Source organism: Thermobia domestica, chromosome 6, assembly GCF_964235325.1.
Source record: "Thermobia domestica chromosome 6, izTheDome1.hap1.1, whole genome shotgun sequence".
NCBI lineage: Eukaryota > Metazoa > Arthropoda > Insecta > Zygentoma > Lepismatidae > Thermobia > Thermobia domestica.
In genome coordinates, this window is record NC_137459.1 from 29486515 (window position 1) to 29510238 (window position 23724).

Here is a 23724-nt window from a genome sequence, read left to right on the forward strand (position 1 = left end):
TGCTTTTAGAGAGCCAGACTTTTTTCTAAAAGTTTATAGTTTTTGCTAAATATAACGTAATTTTGGTTAGCTGACGTTAAGTTAATTTTGGTTACGTTAGGCTAGGTATTTCACGGGAAATTTAACTTTGTATAGACCGGCAACGACTTTTTTTTTTTTTTACTTAGTTTTGTCCCTCCCCGATAATATTTCGTGTTCCTCCGTCACACACACTGCATTTCCATTCTATTCACTTCACAGATTGATCACACATTAATTATCCTTCCGTAACACTTCTCCCGTAAACATTGTTTTCTTTTACCTAGTTCTCCCCCCCCCCCCCCGATACACAATTAATCCTAATAATAATAATACAAAATAAAATGCAAGGCAATTCAACATGAAATGCAATATATATTGGCAATGTATGATCTTTGTGATTTAAAAAAACCCAACCCTGATGTTATGTGACTGTGCACTGTTCTGTTAAAGGTTGGTGATTTGCAGTGCGTTGTGTTCGTGTTATACATTTCATAGTGAATAAAGACTAATTTATCGTTCGGATATTTAATTTCTTTAAGTGACTGCTAGTATCTAAAATGAAAGACGTTAAAGAAGGAAGTTCTAAAAGCGGTACTGCTCCAGAGAAGAATGGACCAGATCGATCTCAAGAAGATACCGTAAGTTTGTAACGAGTACATGACAGTGACAGAAATTTAGTGACCCGGTATTATCTGATAAAACAAATATAGAAATGTATTCCTATAGGATCGGAGCAAAGAGTGATCATATTAATTTGAAAGTCATGTTTATTTAAAATATATGGTATCTTTGGTTCGGTTGAACACCTAACTTACCGGTTTTGATGTGCATGCTTATGTTGACATAGATTTTGGGAATTTACACGTATATCTGAATTTTTGCTTACAAAAACTTTCCATTGCCTCATTATTTAGTCCTATTTCCTTGTTTTCAATCGTTCAAGTTATGGAAACAGCCTTCTTTAGTTTTAGTTATTTATTTATAAATACGATGTACCCTTAATTATATCTGTAGCTAACATTCAGCTGGTGGCCCTTCGTGATCGGAGGAGCTTACGCATCCATGTTGTATTACTGCGCAAAAGTAGTATCTTTCAACTGTTCAGCGCTGCAGACTCTGTCATATCAGTATGAGGGAGGATATAGCTTGCCATAAAAACTTACATACATAAAACACAAACCAGCTTAAAAACACAAACAAACTTGTGCAAGGTGTCTACTAAAATGTAGGAAGTTGTGTACCTGAGTCAGGCAAGGAGTACAGCAGGAACTCCCGCGCGAGAGTACACCCGTATAGAGCAGTCGCGTTAGTGATGGTGGGTGGATAGTGAAAAACACTTCATATAACATGATAACACATGTCTTGCATGTAGCACAGCTTTGCGGTACTTCCATTGTTAGCTATATTGTAGACTGCCATCATATAGTACTTCACTCAACCAAATCTTCCTTATGCTTACTACGTGGTGAGGAGCACACTTTGCGTTTCGTATTTCTACCGTATTATATATATATGATAGGTAATATAATAATATATTTTGATTACTTACAAAATTCTATTGTGAAATCAATTCATATATTTCTTTAGATTTTACAAATCCCCCCCCCCCCCCTAAAATAGAATAGAACCGAGCTCCAAAGGGATGATATGTTGTGGCCACTATCGAGTGCTGTTTTCGGGGTCACCGTCCTCCCTCTATTGCATCACGTACCTTCTACGTGCACAGTGGAGTTGAAGCATTGAAACATTACGCTCTATTGTCATTTTACTTTATTTTTTCTGTAATAAGTCACCGTACAGTGATAAATTTTATTACTCTTTTTCGTTTGTTTAATACTTAAATTTCGTATAATTCTATCAATTTCCAGGTATTTTTCTTTTGAGGCGCGTAGGTGGAGGCACCTGTGTAACTTCACCCGTTATGTGTAATGACGCATGTCTACGTTGACACAAAGTTCGGGGTGCAGATTGAGAACTTCTTTTTCACTAAGTTGCGTGTTTGTACCTTAAAAAATCATTTTTAGTGAGTGGACTTGCCTTGCTTGGGCTTCTAGATTCACTTTAGGATGGCTTACATGTACGTAATGGCATAAAAGTTATCGTGCAGAAGGCACTAACCAACTTCTACTAGGTTTCTACTAAAAGCACAAATGCTGTCTAATCGAGTGAGGGCAGCAGGAGCGCAATAGAGAAAGGTAGCGGTAGGGAACAGGCGCGTAAACGATGGTCAGTGTACATATAAACGAGGAAAGCGGAAAAAACACTGAATATGACATAAAAACACCTTACGTGTTGGATTATGTATTTGTACGTTATTGTGGATGTTGGGTGGAAGATCCGAATATGTTTTCATTGCTTCCACGTTCCTGTTTTAAAACAACAAAACATAGTTTACGTAAATTTCACTAATATGTGGATCCTTTTAACTCTGGACACCTTTGTGGTTGCGCATCATGAGTTAGCATACTGACTAAAGGTACTTCACTTTGCGCTTAATGGCTACATTATAGAGAATCCTTAGTTAACCGGTTAGAGTTTCATTAATGTATTTTTACGTAGATACGCATATCACAGGTAAGAACACAACATATTTCGATTATTTACACAAAGGTCTTTTATATAATTACAAATTTCTTCTCTAAAGTTTACAAATATCTGGATCCGTCTTCTGAATTGGTACCAATTTTCACATTTATACATATATTTGAAGTTTAGGTTGCTGTTTACAGAAGCTTTCTGTCGTCGCGTTATTTTTTGTTTTATTTTCTTGTTTTTGTTCGTTGAAGTTAATGAACACTAGACTTTCTGTGTTTGTTTCAAAAAAATTTACAATCGGATTGAAAAATTGACGTACACTGGAACATTAATTTATCTATAATAAACACATGGCTGTGAATTCCGCGTCGTGTACGAGTGACAGGGGTGCTAACGTGGAATCCAAAATCGAATCGTGACTTTTGGAACGGAACAGAAAGATATGCAGATACTTCGGGAAGTGATTCGCGACAAGAAGTCCTGTTACATGTTGTAGAATTCCGCGTCATGTACGAGTGACAGCTGTGCCAACTTCGAATCGAAAATCGAGTTTTGACAGTTGGAACACAACAGAGAGATATGTACATCTTTCTATTCCGTTCTAGTTGTCAGGATTCGAGTTTCAACTCCAGGTTGGCACCCCTGTCACTCGTACACGACGCGGGGCTGCGGTGGATCAATGATAGAGCGTTCATTTCTGGTGCATGGGTTCCATGGTCGATCCCAGATTGCGCCGAGTGAACTTTGTGGTGGACAAACACCGTGTGCTTTGGTTTTCTCGGGGTTCTCCCACTTCCTTCATTTCATTAATTTCTGATCATCATCATCTCCTTTAGCCTAGCTGGCATAATCGAGGCAACTAAAAGATTTCTTTTCATTTTTCGTACACGACGCGAAATTCGACAACATGGAAGAGGACTTTTTATCTTCTTTAGATATCACGAATCACCTTCCGGGGTTTGTGCAGATCTTTCAGGTTCACCCTGTATATAATTTGATATATTTTTTTTTTTTTTTAAAGGAAAAGTTCTTCAAAGGATGAGCATTTTGCATTTAATAGTAACATGATTGATTTCTTGCAAAAGTTTTAGAAGCTGCTGTGGCAGAAATACGTTTTAAATCATTACCAGAAGATTGAAAATTACCTTTGCATGGTCGCTGTCTTGACTAACATAAACGGGGAATTTAAAAAAAAAAAAAAAAAAAAAAAAAAAAAAAAAAAAAAAAAAACCTAAATATATTATGAATGTCTTCTACATTGTTTTCTTCAAAGTCAAGCTCAGAATCTCTCCCTCTCTTTTTCTCTGTAATTGTAATTCGAAATGTATGATTCACTTGCAGGCATGCGTGATGGAGTGGGGTAGGTAGGTACGGAAGGTGACTCATGCACCAACGTTGTTAGAAGACCCTGGAAGAAGACTCTGGAAGTATTACGTAGAAGGCGCAAAGGAATGCCGTTTCCAGTATAGCTTTGCGCATGTCTTTAGCTTTACGGTTTGATAAATGACCTGCTGCTGATGTAAATTACCGGCTTGATTTTTAGATATATTTGTGATTTATTGGTTTGTTAGTGTAATTCATGACAATGTATAAGATTCCTGTTGAATTGTACTCCTTGCTTTTATTTCAGACTGAGGAAGACAAAGCATTACAGGATGAGTTGAACCTTCTTGTAAAGCGGCTTACAGTAAGTACAACCCAGCAGTATCTGTTTTGTTATTTTGGATAAATTTGTTTCATTTCTTGAAAATCCTATATGGAGACGTTGTAAGTTTATCGTACTTGTGGAAGTTAATGATTTGGCACAATCACGATTTAAAAAACAAGAAGTTTTGCCTTGGTGAGATATTTATGAGTTCCTTGGTCCTCCTGGGCGAGACTGTGGAACGTGATTGTGCATGTGGTACCTGAGTATCAACAGCATAAAGTTTTCAAAAAACAATACATATATATATCTTTATATATAAAACCACATGAACTCCCTGACATACAATAACGGGTACTTCCGGTTGACGTGGAAAGTTCCTATGCGGCATGGTTGTAGCTTTTCGGGACTAACCCACAGGAAAATTGTCAAAAGTAAATATTTTTAATTTTTAAATGATGTAAAGGGGGTATGAAGAAATTCCCTATGTTATTTAAAGTTTTTTGAGACCTATGATCTCATGTTTTAGGTACTTGGAATTGGAATAAAAACTTGCAATTGAGTATGCTCGTACGTTTTCTTTAGCATTACGTAAGTAAATCACTAATAATAAGTTTCCAACTTTAAATTTTGCTCGTTATTTATATGGGACATCTTTTATACTCCAAAATTATTAGACACTTCCTGTAGGGCTACAATGATTAAATTTGACACGATTGTAGCTTTTCTGGGCTAACTGACGGGAAAATTGCCAAAAGCGAATATTTTTAATTTTTAGGTGATCTAAAGAGGTAATGAATAAATCACAATGTTATTTAAATGGGTTTTTCTTGGAATGCAAAATCTTACTTTTTAGATGCTTGTAATAAGAAAGAAACTTCAAATTCGCTAGAATTGTGGGTTTTAGAGGTACGAGGCCGTAGGGCGAGCAGACGCGGGAGCCTGAGGGCGGAGCCTCCAGCTATATAATGTCATTTTCATAATTATTTATTGTTACTATAATAGCTAAGGATTACATTACATGAACATTTTCGTTAACCAAGACCTCAAAATATAGAAGAAAGATAATTGTGAAAAACTATTTAACCGAATTAAATGAAATATTAAGGAAACAACTCCACTCTTAAAGTAAGCTGAAATATCGCGTCAAGATTTGTAAAGGAGTTAATATGGAACTCTTGTCCACTAACTGTCATGATTGTACTGTAATTTGTCTTTTTTTATTCGGTGCTCAGGAAACCTCGAAACTGATTAGTTAAAAGGTTTAAATGTGTTGATTTGTACTTATTTCCCCATGGCTAAGCGGTTAGCGTACGCACCTGTGGCGTGGGAGACCCGGGTTCGATTCCCGGCGGGAGCTCATGTGGCTCGGATTCCACGTTAATCAGTAGGTCCATGCCTCATATAGCCTCGCTGCTGAAAGGGACGTTAAACTCAATATCAACTCTACTTAATTTCTTCGTCACCAGGGAGGTTGTGTAGGACGAAACGTACAGTTCAATATGGGATCTTAACTTGGTGTGTTCGATGAGAATAAGACCCAAGACCCCTTGTACTAAAAGCACATGTGCTTGCTCCTAGATCACCGTATAAGTCATAAAATGCTAGTTGTCGTTGTTGTGGGATGATCGAAACAAGTAGAAGATAGATTTACAATTTTCTTTTACTGGTTTTTCGGTTTTCGCATTGCGTTTATTTATTTTTTTAAATCCATTTTCTGAGTGATAAGATCTTTTCAGCTCGCATCTTAAGCAAGTGCTTTTTTTTAAAAAATATTTTCGTAAAAGTGTATTTATTAATTACGTACGAGAATTAACACAAATATACATAGTATCACCTATACAAGTACAATGAGAATTTGTGTGCTTTGCTGTTTGTTTGTTTTTTTTTTTTTTTTTTTTTTTTCATGTACGTACAGAATACTATGTTAGTATAGTCTGTACGAATTATTTCTTGAAAAATTAGAAATTAAAATCACTTAAAAATAAATAAAAATTAGCCAATTAAGGTACATTTTCCTATTTTGACATGTGCTATATTAGTGTTTCGTGATAGATTTATAAAGTGTTACGAAAAAAATATAATGTAAGTTCCAATATGCTCTTAGTTGCGTTAAAGAAGTAGTGAATGACAAAATTTAGTTAAAGAAACACTTATTAGAGACTTTTAATCAGGGTCTAGCGAGTGACAAAATTTCAAATTGTACCATTTTGTACAATACTGGTATTATTAACCTAAATATCTGAACTGTGTACCTACGTATGTGCCAATATCTGAAATTCTGTGTTGGTAATAATGATTACGGTATATTTACTTCAACAGGAAGGCGATGGCAATGTGTATATGTCTGCACTGGATGGCCTTCGGAACCACATCAAAGCGTCCACCTCTTCAATGACAAGTGTCCCAAAGCCGTTGAAGTTTATGCGCTGCCACTATGACACATTGAAAGATGTGTATAAGAAGTTGACGGATGACAAAGAAAAGAAATACTGCGCAGATATATTATCTGTACTTGCTATGACTACCGGTACAAACAGAGATTGTTTGCGGTTCCGATTGCGTGGAACAGAAACCAAAGTTGGTGAATGGGGCCACGAATATGTTAGGTAAGTTCTTTTCAGGCGTTAATATTGTGTCTTTGTTTTAATTATAACTTCTTCTTTAGAGATTGTTCTGACTGCTATATACTAACAAAGCTTGTACTCACTAAGCACCCGACCATAGACAATGATAATCTTGACCGTAGACGTTTCAACAATGATTTGTCATCTTCATCAGTAAGAAATCAACGTTATTTGAACACTTAAATTATCGATGTCTTTCCTGCATTGTACAGTTTAAAACTGGGTTATCTCTTAGTTGAGTATTCCCCGCTCTTGTTGATACACTTGGCCCCTAAAAGTCTGTTCTATTTTACTTCAACTTTCTGGACCTATTAGGGACTCAGATACAGACATTTGAAGATAACTCTGCAAAATTAGCTTCAAGTTAGTGGTGTATGTTTTTCATTTTGGGGAGCTATAATTCACGCTGTTGTGATCATATGATAATAGTACAAATGAGGCACATAGTATCAAAATCCACCACATCCATTTCTCTTAGTTTCGAATAATCTCGCAGAACGTGCAATGGAGCTTCATATACACATGTACAAAGTCCTATATTTGAGCTAGTTTTTTTTAGTATGAAATACTAAGTTTTTGAACAAAATTCTGTTTCCATGGAATCCCTTTAGATGAAACATATAACAAGCGATATGTAACTCAATTTCACTTAAAAAAAAAATCGCGGCTTTTGATACTAGGCGCCTCAAATATAATCTTATGGTAACTTCCCAAGGCACATTTTCTTTGACATTGCGTGTGCGTCTTGCTCGAGATCCCATTTCTTAATGTAAAATATCTGAAATATTCAATTTCATCGCCTCACCAGGACAATGCTTCGTGCAATGAGCCCATTTCATACATGTTCTGAGAATTCGTTTGGTTATCGTTCAACTTCGTAGGTCCATTAGTGACTCACCTACAAACATATGAAAATGACTCTGTATTTTGCTGAAAATCTGCCGGGTACGAATGATTTTACATTGTGAGAGAGGCTAGGTTTCCAAAAGGTTAATAAAAAATTGTTTAGGTTTCTTTGTTGTACATTTCTGTTGTTTTCCCTTTACCTGTGAACTCACAATTGGAAGTTAGAATGTGCTCTCTTGCTTGGTGGTTGAGGTTGTTGATGACAATTGTTCATGGGGGATTAGGCATTGTGTTGAAGAGTTTATATCTCTAGAAAGAGAGAGAGTAGATTCTCCGGAGAGAGAATCAGATAAAGTAATAAATGTGGTTATTAGCAGAGGGAAGAGGTATGTTGTTGATTATTTGTTTGTGATTTACAAGTAAGTTCTGTCGATACCAGTTTGCACAGTTAGTGGATGTGTCGGATGCTGATCAAGTTGCTATATGCTGATATACTTTAGATACCAAATTACAACATAGATTACATCTACACTCACATTTTTTTTTTTCCTACTCATTAATAAAAGGATAATTTAGTTTTAAATTACTTCTACAGTGAAGGAAACTTATCGGAATAAATGGTTTCAAACAATGTTGATTTCTTAAGAATTTGTACTGATGAAGGTGACAAATTGTTGTTGAAACGTCTGCGGGCTATATTACCATTGTGAATCGGTCAGGTGCTTAAGGTGAGTACAAGCTTTATTAGTGTTACATATCCATCCCATGAATTCATTAAGTAATTACTATATACATCAGTTGGTCCTAATTCATATTTTGTACAGTCACCATTAAATGTGAATACTCTTCCTTCACATGTTCTTTTCAAAGTAACTTTGGAATGAATGAAGGAATTTGAATAATTTTACCTTCGATATATTCTGTATATTAGATATAAATCTGTATTCAAATTCGTTCATTCGTTCTGAAGTTATCGACGGAAGAACATTTAAACCGTGGATAAACCAGTATTCACATTTGCTGATATATTGAACGACTGTAGAGTGTAATTTAATAATGTATTATTAGCACTTGGGTTATTTTTGAATGTTAAAAACTCTTTGTTTAGTTTAAGGTCGTGACGCAATTCTTTTTAAAAGTACGGTACATAATGTCATTTCCGTCCATGTTGTTGAAAACTTTGTTTTATTAAGGTTTGTGCTGATCCTGAAAGCTTGTTTAAGTAGTGTACTGAAATATTAAAAATACGATGTAGTAATACAATATGACTCATGGACGGACATTTGCAATTGAGAAGAGAACGATTATTACTTGTATTTCTTTGAACGTTTTGTACTTACAGTTAGTGCAGAGCTTTTGTTCATTTGTATTAAAACAAAACTTTGTAAAGATATTACTACATTGGAAAGGAATTCCCCGTCTCACCCATAAATGGCTATAAAATAAACTAGTAATTGTTTGATCTAGACTTCCATGGAATTCAAAAATATGGAAATGGGTTATATCTTAACCCTTTGCGTTCCAGTGACATCCATGCGGATGTCATGAAAACGAATCATTTATTAAGGTCGTATTAATCCTAAAGGATATGATTTTTTTTTTTTTTTAGTGGATGCAATGCACGAGTTAGTTCTACTGTTTCTTCTTAGGTGGCAGCATGTTACTTACAGAAAAGAAAGAAAAAAATGTAGATGGCAGGCCTAAGGGAGCATTCAATTACGAGAAGTGTGTTTGTTTTGACAATAAAGAATTCACAACTTTGAGATCGGAAAGAAGAAAAAAAAAAAAACTTTCTCCTTGATCTTCGGTCAGTGTTACCAACATGAAGCAGCATAAAATCCCTTCAGAACATCAAAATTTCCCATTTTCAACCCAAATGTTCCACAATGTGAATATTTTGTGTGTGTGCGCGCGCGTGGTAATTGTACAAAGAATTATATTCATTCAACTTTGTATGATAACTATGCCGTATATAAGGGTTTACACAGTCTTTTAACAGTAAATGAAAACCTGGTATTACAACTCGCACATAGGAAAATGGCATCTGTAACGATGGGGTTAAGTAACAGTCTGTGAATAGTTTTCATATGAGAAAGAGTCATAAAAATAGTTTGTTTCCTAGCATTAGTAAATGGAAATAGATGTAGTAATGGGACCATTAGTACATCATAAGTATGGTAGCTCTTGAGGGTGTCACTAAATCAGTGCTTAACTTCTGGTACTACTATTAACGTGGGGATGTCTAATTTTCAATGAAGTTTGTCAATCTGTAATCGTTCTCGAGTCTATAAAAGTACAGACGGACCAACAAACAAGGCAAATATCAAAACGTTTTTTTCAGTTATTGCTTCAATACTAAAAAAGTAAACTCTCTTGATGTATTACAGGCATCTGTCAGGCGAGATAGCAGGAGAGTGGGCAGAACTGCGAGAAGACGAAGACGATCAGTTGCGTGAGAAATTAGTGAAGCTTGCACGGGAGATTATCCCATACAACATGGCACACAACGCTGAAGCAGAAGCCTGTGATCTGTTAATGGAAATTGAAAGATTGGACTTACTCGAAGAGTTTGTGGATGAAAGTGCTTATCCGCGAGTGTGTTTGTATCTTACTAGGTAAGGCAATGCAGTAGAAAATTAATGAAGAAGTTTCTCTATATCCAAAAGTGTTGTATTTCTCAACCTAAATGATTTGATCTCTGTTGTATTGCAGTCGCTGAGTTAATAGCTTCGTATTGATATCTGTTTTATCAGCTTAACATAGAGTTGTGCCTGCTAGTGATTTGTCCATTTGATAATATAACTGGTTTTTGACACTTTTGCCCTGGCATTGATCAAGTTGTTGTGTTTAGTTTGTAACAGATTGCACTATTCATATTATATATATTAAGATGGTATTTAGTATCTCCCCCAAATCCATCGACGGTTCCGGAGACGGTACTGTCACTTATGGTGAGCCGTTGTAAACGACCTCATTTATGCGTATACCCACCCCCAGCTCAGGGGCCCACTGCTGTGCTCCTGCCATCTGGGAGATAGATTCGTGCTTTTTAGTGTCTACCTAGCACAAGTTCATTCGTGTTTTATGGACTGTAGTTTTTATGCTATACATCTACACTGTATTTATACTCATCACAATTACAAATAATGAACCGTAATCACTACGAAGCGATTTAGGGGAGATACTAAATAGGACGCTATATATTATTTGTGAGCAATACATTCAATCCAGAAAGAAAATTATGGGTAGAGACTTGGATAAATTCTCAGACGTATATCCATATTTATCTTTAAAAAAAAAGAGCTGAATCAGCTCTCATAGAACTTACTGAACTGCCCAATACTTTTCACATTAAGGAATGACAGTTCTTGGTTTCGGTCTTAATGTTCTCAGATATTTTATTTAAAAATTCTTGCGTCTTCCTTTTTTCCGCTGCTATTTTTTTCGTACTTCGTTTTACTGTTTTTTTTCTTTATATTGTCATTATTAATTTATTTCTTCTGTTTATTATTTTAAGCTTTGTTTTGTCATTTCATTCATCGTGTAGCATTTTTTTCTTTTTGTGCGTTTTGCTCATCTTCAGGTTATTATTATTATTCCTTTTTGGCGGTCCATTTGGTCAGTAGTCTGTATCGTGACAGAGACAAGTTGCCACGCTTCCGACGTCCCCATGTTCTTCCAATTAATTAAACCTTTGAATACTTACAACAAATCCACAGTTCCGTGTCCGCAGTGTTAAACACATTTTCCAGAGCTTTAAAGTGGGACGTCAGGAATACGTGCAAAGCAAGGTTGCTCTATTGTTTAAATTGAACGTTGAAATGAAACTTTACTGATTCATATGTAAAGGAAATTAAGAAGTAAATTCAACATATATAGTATTTCCGTGCTATAGTATACAACTTCCCTTTAAAAAAAAAAAAAAAAAAAAAAAAAAAAAAAAAAAAAAAAAACCTTTTCTGATTGATTTTTCAGATTTATATTTACAGTAATGGGAGAATTCTGCGTATGAGCATCCATCTCTGGAAAACTACTGTGTTTATCAATATTTCGTTCTGGTAGATACACTTACGTACACTGTAATTTTTTATTTACCGATAGAAGGCATCTGTTTATTTAGCCGTTTTACTTAAAATGAAGTAGATTGCAAGGATATAATTGTTTACTGTCTTCACAAAGTGTTGATTTTACTTTCAAATACATCTTTTCCCTTGTTGCATTACTAGTTAATGGACGAACTATCGAAGTTCATTTTTGTCCAGTTAATGGTCTGAGTTTCAAATTGCTTTAATGTAAACCATAATCGATCTGTTTTTTACTTTGGCCATACCAGTATACAGTACATTAAATTTCAGTAGGCAATACTTAATCTAATGTTCCCGACTTTTTAAATTTTTATTTGTATTTGTTCGTTTATACACTCTTTGAGCTATCAAAATACGGTAGAGTTACGGCCTAATGTGGCAGAAGATCAAGCCAGATTAAAAAAAAAAAAGAAACCGGATAGCCCAAAGTTTTATAATTACTCATTTTCTGCCGTACCTATAGCATTGAAAACACACTTTTTAAATATCAAAATCCGCTCTTATTTATGTTTTTTGATCTTTTAGTACAGGCTAGTACTGAGATGTTTGTTTTGTACTTCATTGTACGTTTTAAGAATTTATCACAGAAAAAGGAAATCAAAGTGTGAAAATATTATACACATTATAAAAGAAATGTCTAACTTAAAACAGAAAACATAAAATGATCCACACTGGTGCAGTATGAATACATACAATTTTAAAATAAATAAAATATGAACGTAAACCTAGGCCTAATTACTAAGAATGACTTAGACTTATATTATTGGTCATTGATGAATGATTACACCAATGTGAAAACATAGGCAAATTAGATGAAAAAAGCACATATGGAAATGGCCTATATTGTACTTGTGACAACAATTTTCGTCCATCGCGTCATCTCGAGAAACACTGACATAAACTGTCCCTCTCGCTAGCCTAAATTCACTAATAATAATTCACTCCGTTTGATTATTTTGTTTGGGGTATCTAAAGGACAAAGTACATGTGAACAAACCATATACAATATGGCAGCTCAAGCACAGTATTTGTGCAGAAATACGGGCACTCGGAACTGAGGTGTTGACCCCTTGTCATGAGTAATGTGCTACACAGCCCATATCTGTAAGGTCTATAATGGCGCACAGATCCTGAGATTATATTCCACACATGTGTAAACAATCTCCCATCTTTGGTCGTTAAGTCTGTGAAATATCATTGGAAGTTAATGATAAATAAAAAAGTTATTCACAGTTATAACCTCTTCGTGACTTTTGTTTACCCTGTATATTCCTAATCTTATGACGGAGTTTTCTTACTGCGCTGGATAGTCAAGAGTCTGCTGTACACAGAACAGTAAATGTGTGAAGTTAAATTTTTGCGACCATCATTGGATGTGCATCCTGTAGTACAACAATAGAATTTAAAAGGTTAACAATTTTGCTCCTGAGATTATATATTAAATTCCAGCTTCTTGTGAGTTCACTGCAGTTTTTATAACATGTGTAATAAAGGTAGGCATGCTATATACATGGCAAATAAATCTTTGAATTCTCTTTTAAAATGAATCCAACATTTATTGGTATTGCTGGGTGAAATTATTACTATAATACCGAGCTGGGCCATTTGCATTAATAAGTTACCACGAGTCCTGTTCGGGCTTCAGATCGAAAGCGTTAAATCCAACATTGTGTCAGTCATTTTCTCGGTGTTATCTAGTTTCCGCCTGCTTGTTTCAATTCATCAATTATGGACTTGTATTTACCCCTAATTTCCTTTAGCTTACAGGAATCTTGGGACGTTGAAGTAAACATTTCGTTTTCAGTTCTAACATGGGAAAAAGCGATAATAAAATGTATTTTATGGTATTGCGCAAAATATATTTTCTTTTTCATTGAATATGTGATGTAATTTTAATATCTATACCATGTAGTATGAAATATTACGCTTTTTGCTAAGTTTTTTTCTTTTTTTTAAAAAAAAAATAATGTGCTTTTCTTTCCTAATTTTTTTCTTTTCTTTTCAGTTGTGTGCCTTATGTGCCAGACCCTGAGAACACCAACTTACTAAGACATTCACTTCGTCTTTTTCAAAAGTTCAACCAGTTTCCTCAAGCGTTACGACTTGCTATGCAGCTCAATGAAAGGCCTCTGATAGAAGAAATTTTTATGTCGTGCAAAGACGTGTAAGCATTTTTTATTTATTTACTTTTTTTTTATTTATTTTGTGAACGCTGAAAATCGTGAACATACTGTGCTTAATAAATTGTATATTACACAAACCACAGTTGTTCAGGTTGTTTCAAAATGAATATAGGAGTTTTAACGCTTTGTAATATTTATTACAATTAACTTACAATTATAAACAATACCTCAAATGAAAGAGCAATTCAAACAGTTTTGTATTTACGCATACCATTAGATAGCGCTAGTAGCAAAGATGGCGACTAGTGAGCAGAAACCTTTTTGTGTTTTTACATTTTGCAAAGACTGAATCTGTAGTTACAGTGCAACCGTCTGTGTAGAGAATTTTAAGGAGACGCTTACAACTACGTCCTTATCATTTAGAGTTGCTACAAACTCTAAAGCCTACAGACTACGCTTTACGTGCCAACTTTGCAAATGAAATGTTGCTACATGACGATGAAGCTTTTCTGGATCATGTCGTCTTCAGTGATGAATCGACATTTCACCAAAGTGGCGATGTGAACACTCATATTGATCGTATCTGGAATCAGCAAATCCTCATGAGATTGTACAGGTACAACGAGACTCCCCTAAATTGAATGTGTTTTGTGGCATATCCCGGTGGAAAGTTTGAGCCTTTCTCGTTTATCGATTCGATGTGTGCCGTGTGACGAATGGGCTCAGATTGAACAATTGTAGCAAAAACTGTTTCAGGTGGTCTTTTACTTGATGTATTGTTTATAATTGTACGTTAAATGTAATAAGTACTAATAAAGCCTTAGAACCCCTATATTCATTTTGAAACACCCTGTATTACGTTCATCATTCTGTCACCGTAGCAAGTCACTTGTTTCAAATGTAGATGCTCCCAGGCTTTGAAGTCTTCATCTTTTCATTTCTTTTTGATGCACCAATAACCCTCTTTTGAGTCGTCCATTGATAATAGTCTCCCTACCCTCTTTTACCTTGTATCATACATTCTATCACACTCCAATAACATAATTTCTTCTCGCATAACACGTCCCAACCAATTTCTTTTCCTCCTTTTTACTATTTTCAATTTTTGATAATACTCGTAGTTTATTATTATAAATATTATGTATCCTTAAATTGTGTTCGTAGATCAGGATTTATTATAGTTATTAAATGTGATTTATTATATTTATGTCTGCTGTGCTTTATTATTATTATTTTATTATTATATTTATTTTTTTTTTCAGGGCAATACAGAAACAGTTGGCTTTCATGTTAGGTCGTCAGCAGATCTTTTTGGAGCTACCCGAAGAAATGGACGAATATGATGATTTAGTGGAGATAATGTCTAATGCTCATTTGAACAACCATTTCCTGAATCTCGCTCGTGAGGTGGGTATTATATCAATAACTGTTGCTTTGTAACTAAACTTCTTAACATTGTCCCGTTACCCTTCATAAGTAATTAATTTAAAGGTGGAATTCGGTTCATGGAAAGTTATTCAGAATAGCTTCCTAGATTTCTGTTTTTTGCATTAAGAGGTTTTAGGAGAAAGAGCGAGTTTCGAAATGTTGTTTTGGGAAACCAAATATAACGTTGGGTAAAGAAAGAATAAACATTAGCCCAAAGGCTAAAATGGAGATAAAATTCTCTTTTTCCCCACCGTTTGGGTTAGTTGACAACAAGGTTATTCCATTTTTTCATTCATTCATTTGATACCCATTGGTACTCTCTTTAATGTTGTCAAGGTACTCTTAATTGTTGTTTCGCTCGTCTCATTTTCTCCTCAAAGAGAACATTAATTCTTTCCGATTATCGTATGAGATGCACACTCATCCAGTTTCTTCTCTTTTCCATAGTCATCTGCCTTTTTTCGTTTATCTCGCTTAAAATGTCATACCTCTTATGTCCAGGATACATTCAGCATTCTGCGTTAGCATTACATCTAAAAAAAAATGCCTCATTTTCGGTGTCGATGTCTGTGATCAGCATCAACAGTCCAAATAAAGGTCTTGGTGGAGTATCTTCTTACTTGCGTCGAAAGCTGTTGGAAGTAGTCCTTTTTTTCCTGTTAAGTGCGTACTTCGCTTGAGCTATTCGTATTGTGACATCGTTTGCATTCCTGTCGTCCGAGGCAATAACACTTTCCAAGTGCGGGATAGTTTTCGCTTGTTCCTTCTTTCTTTTTTATTTTCTAAGCGTACATATTTTTCATCTTGTCTGTTCACTTGTGCATTTCATGACTCATTTTCGTCTTGTTTATTCTAATTTTACACTTTCCTTCACTAGTTGGTTTGTGTATGCAAAGAACTAACTGAAGTGCTTCAAATGAACGTACCTGTGTAGTGCAATTTGCAATCTTTGGAAATTTTTATTCTTTGCTTCTCCAGCTTCAAATTGCATTTTCGGAAACTACATTTGAAGAATCCTTTTTTCTCCTGACATACCTAAGAAGAGGTAGTGAGACAGTTTTGGATATGTTAGCATTATTCGACAGTTTATGACATTGAGCTAGGACATTTGCTCATGTCTTATAAGGCAATAACATCCCTTAAAATACTATTTTCCAGTTTATACTGTGGTTACCACCCACACACTTTTCCACCTTTTATTTGCTCGCAAAAGTACACTTCCAAGTTTTCCAATAATCACAGTATAACTTATTATGAGCTTCTGTAAGTCTTCATAACTTCTTCAGAGACTATATTAAATTCATTTATCGTAAATATATCCGTAGAAATAAATATTAGTGGTACATTTAGATCGAAAACTGTTCTTTTAGCCGCGTTCCCGAGCCTTGTCCAAATGCACCTGCGATATAAATTCTTGTATAGAACACCCCAAGGCCTCAATCATATAACGCTGTCTGTATTATGGACTATGTAAATAATATTGATGGCTATGTGAAAACTTTTTTCCTTTATAATTGCCTTTGTGTGTTAAGTAAAATTAAATTTATTATTATTATTATTATTATTATTATTATTATTATTATTATTATTATTATTATTATTATTATTATTATTATTATTATTATTATTATTGTCTGAATTGCTAAATCAGTAGCGGTAGTTTCTATTCTAATTACATAAATACGGTAGTGTATTCTATGCATTTTCTCCGTATTTTTCGTGCAGTTGGATATAATGGAGCCCAAAGTCCCAGAAGATGTGTACAAATCACACTTGGAGAATATTCGTCCATCTTTTGGAGCTGGTCAAGTGGATTCAGCGCGTCAGAATCTTGCTGCAAGTTTCGTGAATGGTTTTGTGAACGCTGCTTTTGGACATGACAAACTGTTGATGGAAGACGGCAATAAATGGTTGTATAAGAACAAAGAACATGGTAAGAGCGTTTTCTTTTCTTTTCTTTTCTTTCTTTCTTTTTTTTTTTTTTTTCACTGCGTTGCATTTAACCATGTTGCCCATTACAGCAAATTGATTTTTAGATTCACATTATTTTTAAATGAATAAATGTGGCAGTTCCAGCTCTTTGGTATGATGCGGAACGAAAAAAAAGTATGATTGTAAACAGAACGTGCTGCCAAAGTGCAAAATATTTTTATAACATTAATTTAAAGGTAGTATCAAACATTAAAGGCACATTAATACGCAAAATTTCATTTTAGAAAGTTAAATTATCGTTTTTCGCATATCTAAAAGAAAAAGGAAATAAATAAAAGTAAAAAAGAAATACACTAATGTAATGTTTAGTGTGCACTGTAATACACCATTGTTACGCTTGATATGGTCAAGCTGTGTGAACCATTTAGGCTGGCCATCGCAAAACCTGTCTGTCGCGGACTCGAATCCCGATCAGAGGGTGGATGTTATGTGTCATTCATGTATTTACCATTATTTATATGTCATTGTGTCCTTTACTCTAAAAAAGCACAGTCATGGAACGTAAAACTGAAAAACTTAAAGTGAGCCACGGTGGCTCAGTGGCAGAGCGCTTACCTCTGGTGAAGGTATCCCTGGTTCGATCCCCGTCCAAGTAAGTTTGTGGTGGACAACATCGTGTCCGTGGATTTTTCTCGGGCTACTCCCATTTCCTTCTACTTTCTCATTCCACCAATTCTTTCATCATGATTCACGTGCTTTAATCATCGTGTCTCTTGGCCTAATGAGCATAATAGTGCGGACGTTAAACTGAAAGAAAGAACTTTGTCTTCTGATGGTGACTCACATAAAACTTGTGTTTTTTATCTTTTTATTTTATTTTTTATTTTATTTTATTTTTTATTTATTTACTTTTTTTTTGATAGTCTATTCTAGTGATACAATACTAATCAATATTGACTTATTTGTTGCGGTCTGCAATATTGCATTTCCCTTTTTTATTGTTGTTATGCTTTATTGTGTGTTATTTTTGATCTCTTTCTTTCTCATTGTTAGGTATGCTGAGTGCTACAGCATCTCTTGGGTTGGTTCTTCTGTGGGACGTTGATGGTGGTCTGACTCCTATAGACAAATATTTGTATTCGGCAGAAGACTACATTAAAGTAAGTAACTATTCATGAAAGTATTTCGAACTGTAATTAGTGAAAGCGTTTCTGTAGAACTTTGTCCATTTGTTGACTTGAATGCTCTCAAAACTCTTAAACTTTTTGTTCACCGCGCATTACTGGAAAAGCCCAGAACTAATAAAATCGAAATTTTGCTTAATGTAATAGTAGATTTTTTTAATGAAAAAGGTAATGAAAAATATTACTGAAAGTTTACAAATGAGCAATTCATGATTCAGTTCCACTGACGACTCTAGAGGGGGCAAAGGGGCCTCCCGACGGCATTGTTCGTTTCCCCTCAGGCATGTTGTAATGTTAGTCAAGGAATATAAAAATATTTTTCCAATATACAAAGAAATAACTGTCCACTCAAAACTGTTTCTGTCCCTCTGCTTTTCCCCCCCTCCCTCCAAGAAATTAAAGCAGGGGTCTCATTTCAGCTCTAAGCAATTACGGTAGATGACCGAAATGGGAAGGGTTCTTTCATATGCGTTATACACCGCCATCTAGCGACAAAAATGAAAAGTACGTGGACATTCATGAATGAGCAACTAGGCAAAATTTCTAGGTGGTAGGTATTACTACCCACAGAAAAAGAATTTTTGATACAGTGGTAAGCACTGACCGCATCCGAACCTCCCGAGTAATTTTAGCAAATCCTATCCCGTTTTCCTTCCTTTTTTTATTTATTTTGTTAATAAATTCGCTTACATAACTGATTGTTTCAAATACCATAGCTCAATTTTGTAACCTGACGTCGCGTGCTGGTTTGCACCGACTCTAAAAGCGTAGTTATGAGCCTACAGAACGTCTTCAGTAAGTACGCCCTCGTTCAAGACCATCAGCTACAGCAAGAGAGTTGTGTCGTCGTTGTCTGCTGGGTGTCAGGTCATGTCGGCAGTAGAGAAAACGACCGTGCTGACACAGCTGCCAAGAATATCGCCTTTGCCAATGTTCCATTGGAGTATTGTCTTCCTCTGTAGTTATTTATACAGCTTGATGCATTCTCATTGCCAACCAGATTGAGATCAGGAAAATGACAATAAGCTCCACGCAGTCAAGCCGCTTCTTGGCGAGTGGTAGAAATCCTTTCGTTCTAGTCGTCGAGATGAAGTACTCCTGACGTGTTTGGGGATCGAACACTTTTATCTGATGCGTACTTATTTGCTGTGTAGTTTGTACCGGCCGTATTGTGAGGAATATATTGTCCCACTGAGTAGTCGGTACATTCGTATCGAATGTCCTGAGTACTCAGATCTCACAGAACGTGTTGAACTGCCGCTTACACTTGATCTTATGTTGGGCAATGGTATTGATACTGTTGAGCTTCTTTGTTTTATGCACGCTTGTAACATTGCTCACGTTCTCTGCTCATGTGGTTCGGATTCCACGTTAATCAGTAGGTCCACGTCTCATATAGCCTCGTTGCTGAACGGGACGTTAAACTCAAAATCAACTCAACTCAACTCAAAAGTCCCCTAACATAGGATAGCTCTATTATTATCAGAGGTACAACAAAATGTAAGAGGGAAAACCGTCTCCAAATATGACGTTTTCAATCTAAAGTGAAGGATTTTTTTTTTTTTTTTAATCGGACGGGCCTTTGGGCTGTACACTCTTTATGCGCCTAATGTTAAATGAAAATGCAACGTTGCCATGTATCTGGACCCACAACATAAGTGAATGAACTTACTGTCTTTTACGCTAACGTGTCGATGGCCAGTCTCCATTTCAAACATGCACCCATTCACTTTATGTTCTGGGTCCAGGTAAATGGCAACGTTGCATTTTCATTGAACATTGAGCTCATAAAGAGTGCACAGTCCAAACGACTGGTCCGATTAAAAAAAAAAAACACTTTAGATTGAAAATATTATCCCCTCTTACATTTTGTTGTAACTCTGATAGTAACATAATTACCATATGTCAGGGAACTTTTGAAACACCCTATATATTTTATATTGTTACTGTTATTAGCATTTATTGTTATTATTATATAATCGTTATTCTCATATATTTATTATTTTATTTCTTTTAGGTTTTTATCTTTGCCAGGAGTACTTTGTTTCTTATATATTGATCTGTTCGTTTTTAACTTTTATTTACGGCAGTCCGTGTTTGAGCATTCGTGTTGATCGTGACGGGGACAAATATCCTCGATATTGACTTCCCCATTAAACTCAATCAGTCAATCAATTTTGGAGTGCAATTTAGAGTTTTTACAGTTGACTTGGTTTGTTCACAATGCTTTTGGAAAAATCTTACCCGTTATCTAGTTTCTTCAGTTTTTTACAATATAAATGAAAGGCTAGTTTTTTTATTATATTATTTTTTTTAAATATTATATTGTAGAAAGTACTTACTATAACAAAATACTTTGGATTGAGTAATAATTACCTGTACCTTGGGCAGAAAGTGCTCATACATGTGCACTATACTTAGTAGAATGTTAATATCATATTAACAAAAGAAGAATGTTTTTAAGATATGTAAAGTATTATTATGGGATGGTTGTTGCTATGTACATGTTTATGGATACCTAGTCAGCAAGTTTGTGTGCTTGACAGTTTTAAGGAAAAGATATTATAAAGTATATCAACTAATAAACCATTTTTAACACCGTTCACCGACTTTATGATTCTAATAGTAAAGGTGAGAATAATCGTATATAATTATTGAAGCTAATTTTTACATGCAAAGAAATACCACTCGAAATTTGTATATCTTACTTAGCCGAACCAGGTTAACGACTATCCAGTGATAAGTCGTTTGTTAAAAATTTTGGTTTACCTCACCCGGGATATACTGTAAATTCTCATCCCGAAGCATAGTAGGAGTGAATTTACTTTTTTAGTTAATGAATACAAATTTGACCGTATTGAGAAGTGGTAAAATAATTGTAAGAAAAATGGTCAACGAAACAACGGAGCATGAATCAAATAATAGTGACAACGGTGAAACTAGTGTAACACCAGGATTGACATCGGAAGACCGAATCTTGTTAGCTTTACAGCGACAATTGATTCAGATGTCTACCGAGATAAAGCAGACCATAGAACAGAAGTCTGATGAACCTAACAAGCAATATGAAGAATTAAGTAGACGAATGGAACAGAAGTTTGACGAATCTAACAAGCAATATGAAGAATTAGGTAGACGGATAGAACAGAAGTCAGATGAAACGAGACAGACAATTGTCCAGGTGGTGAATGACATATCCTCACAGTTCGAGGAAAAGTTAAAAAGAATATCCGATGATTGTCAGGAGAAGCACAATCACCAAAACCAAGAAATCAGTGCTGTAAAAAAAGATTTAGAAGTAATAGAATCTTCCGTTCAACAGCAAAAGATCCAGGTCATCAACAATTCTAACAACATACGTGTAAATACGCAATTGTTAGCTACTATACAGGAAGAGATTAGAACGCTACAGGTTAAGGACAACACATACCGTAATAACTTGGGTAGTGATCGCTTGGAGTTTCCCCACTCACCAGTGATGAACTCACCTTCGCCGGGGTCTGATGAGGATATTATATTGGACGAAATACATCCGAAGAGTACAGATGGGCGAAACATAGATGGTGTAACAACACATCACGTAATGGATAGGAACTATCACTCAACAAGTACACGGAATGATAAAAGGAAGGTAAAATTAAGTGTTAAGATGAGTGAAATACGAGCTATGAGTAAATTCAGTGGTAAGTGTAACGAGAATGCTACTTCTTTCTTAGAGAAATTCCAGGATGAGTGCAATATTATGTGTATAGATAGATCACAATATATGAAATTAATCCCTCATGTATTACTCCCACCTTGTTCATTATGGTTTAAAGCAGTACGTGATCACATCAGTACTTATGAAGAATTCAAAGCGGCACTAATCGCAAATTATGAAAATGACTTTTTGCTGGCAAATAGAGATGCCACCATTAGAAATCAACACTTCAATCCTCGATTGCATAAATCTGTTGTAGAGTTTGTTGTAAATACATACAACGAATTAAAGGTCGTTAATCCATTGCAATCGGAATCGAGAATAATAGCATCGATTCGAAATTTGCTTCCATTTAAGTTACAACAGATCTTATTTTCCACCCAGTGTATGAGTTTCAACCATTTATTAATGCTTGTCCAATGCTATGAAACTCAATACCATGCTATGAATCAACAAGCCCGAATGGGTAAAAATAAGAATAATTCAGATCATTTTGTGCCAGTTCGGAATTTGAATATCCGAAGTGTGAATAATACGGAACATAACCTAAGCCGAGTAAATTCTAGCAATCAAAATGAGCAAAATAGGCAAAGTTATGTAGGGAATCCGCCTAACCTAATTAATCGTAGCAATCCATATGTTAGACCATATAATCAAAATAGGTTTAAAAATAGACGTAATGTATGGCGAAATTCCAGGAATACAGCGAACTACGTGGATAGACGTAATGGAAGGACAAGAGATGGCGCTTCGCATCAAGATCCCGGTATTGAAGTAATTTCTGTACAGAACAATAATACGGGACATAATCATGATTGTGCTGTACAATGTACTTTATTGGAACCATACACGAGTATGAATTTAAACTAATTGCGGCTGATGTGGTAGGGGTTAAACCCATGTCAGCTGTAGATTCTCATGAACATTTATCTAAAAATTTAAGCGATAATTCTTATGAACATTTATCTTCCAATTTACATGTTCATGCTAATTATGAAAACGATCTTTCACATGACGTCTCTGTAAATAATTATTCGGAAATAGCAATTAATAGATGTCAGTACCAATTTATACCTGTTGTAAATCGTTGTTGGTTTGAAGATGATACTGTCAATGATGGTTTTAATATTGAAGAAAATTTTGTATTTTTAAAATCCTATAGTACAGCTAAAATACCTATTAAAGTCAATGGGTTAAGTACTGAAGCTTTACTCGATACAGGAGCAAATGCCTCTCTATTATCGTATTCATTGTGGAAAGCAATTACTAGTAATTATTCGAATCCTAAACTACAAAAGGCTGAGAACCTTATCATAGTTGATTTTACCGGTAAACATAAAAAGAGAGTAGCTGGAATTACTCGTGTGACAATATCTATTCAAGATTTTGAAATATCAATTCCTATTCTAGTAATAAAGGAACTTAACGAGAAATTAATTATGGGTTTAGATTTATTATCTCAATTACGTGTCATGCTTGATTTTAAAAACCAAACGTTGACTATACCGGGTATACCTCAGGAAATCGTTCAGAAACTGCTTCCAAAATTAGATAATCTTGCTTGTCAATATAATGATATTTCTCCTGTAGTGAATAAT

General features: G+C 35.1%; 1 protein-coding gene across 1 annotated transcript in view; it reads left to right on the top strand.

Moving 5' to 3' along the window:
* The first annotated feature begins 440 nt into the window (after window positions 1-440).
* Window positions 441-23724, top strand: part of Rpn1 (regulatory particle non-ATPase 1) — a 48155-nt gene continuing 24871 nt past the window's right edge. Inside the window, exons 1-8 of the mRNA XM_081761470.1 lie at window positions 441-659; window positions 4187-4243; window positions 6524-6810; window positions 10062-10289; window positions 13765-13923; window positions 15145-15289; window positions 17036-17243; window positions 18296-18402. Coding sequence (XP_081617596.1) covers window positions 579-659; window positions 4187-4243; window positions 6524-6810; window positions 10062-10289; window positions 13765-13923; window positions 15145-15289; window positions 17036-17243; window positions 18296-18402 — 1272 coding nt within the window. The 5' untranslated portion in view covers window positions 441-578. The remainder of the gene's footprint in view (window positions 660-4186; window positions 4244-6523; window positions 6811-10061; window positions 10290-13764; window positions 13924-15144; window positions 15290-17035; window positions 17244-18295; window positions 18403-23724) is intronic.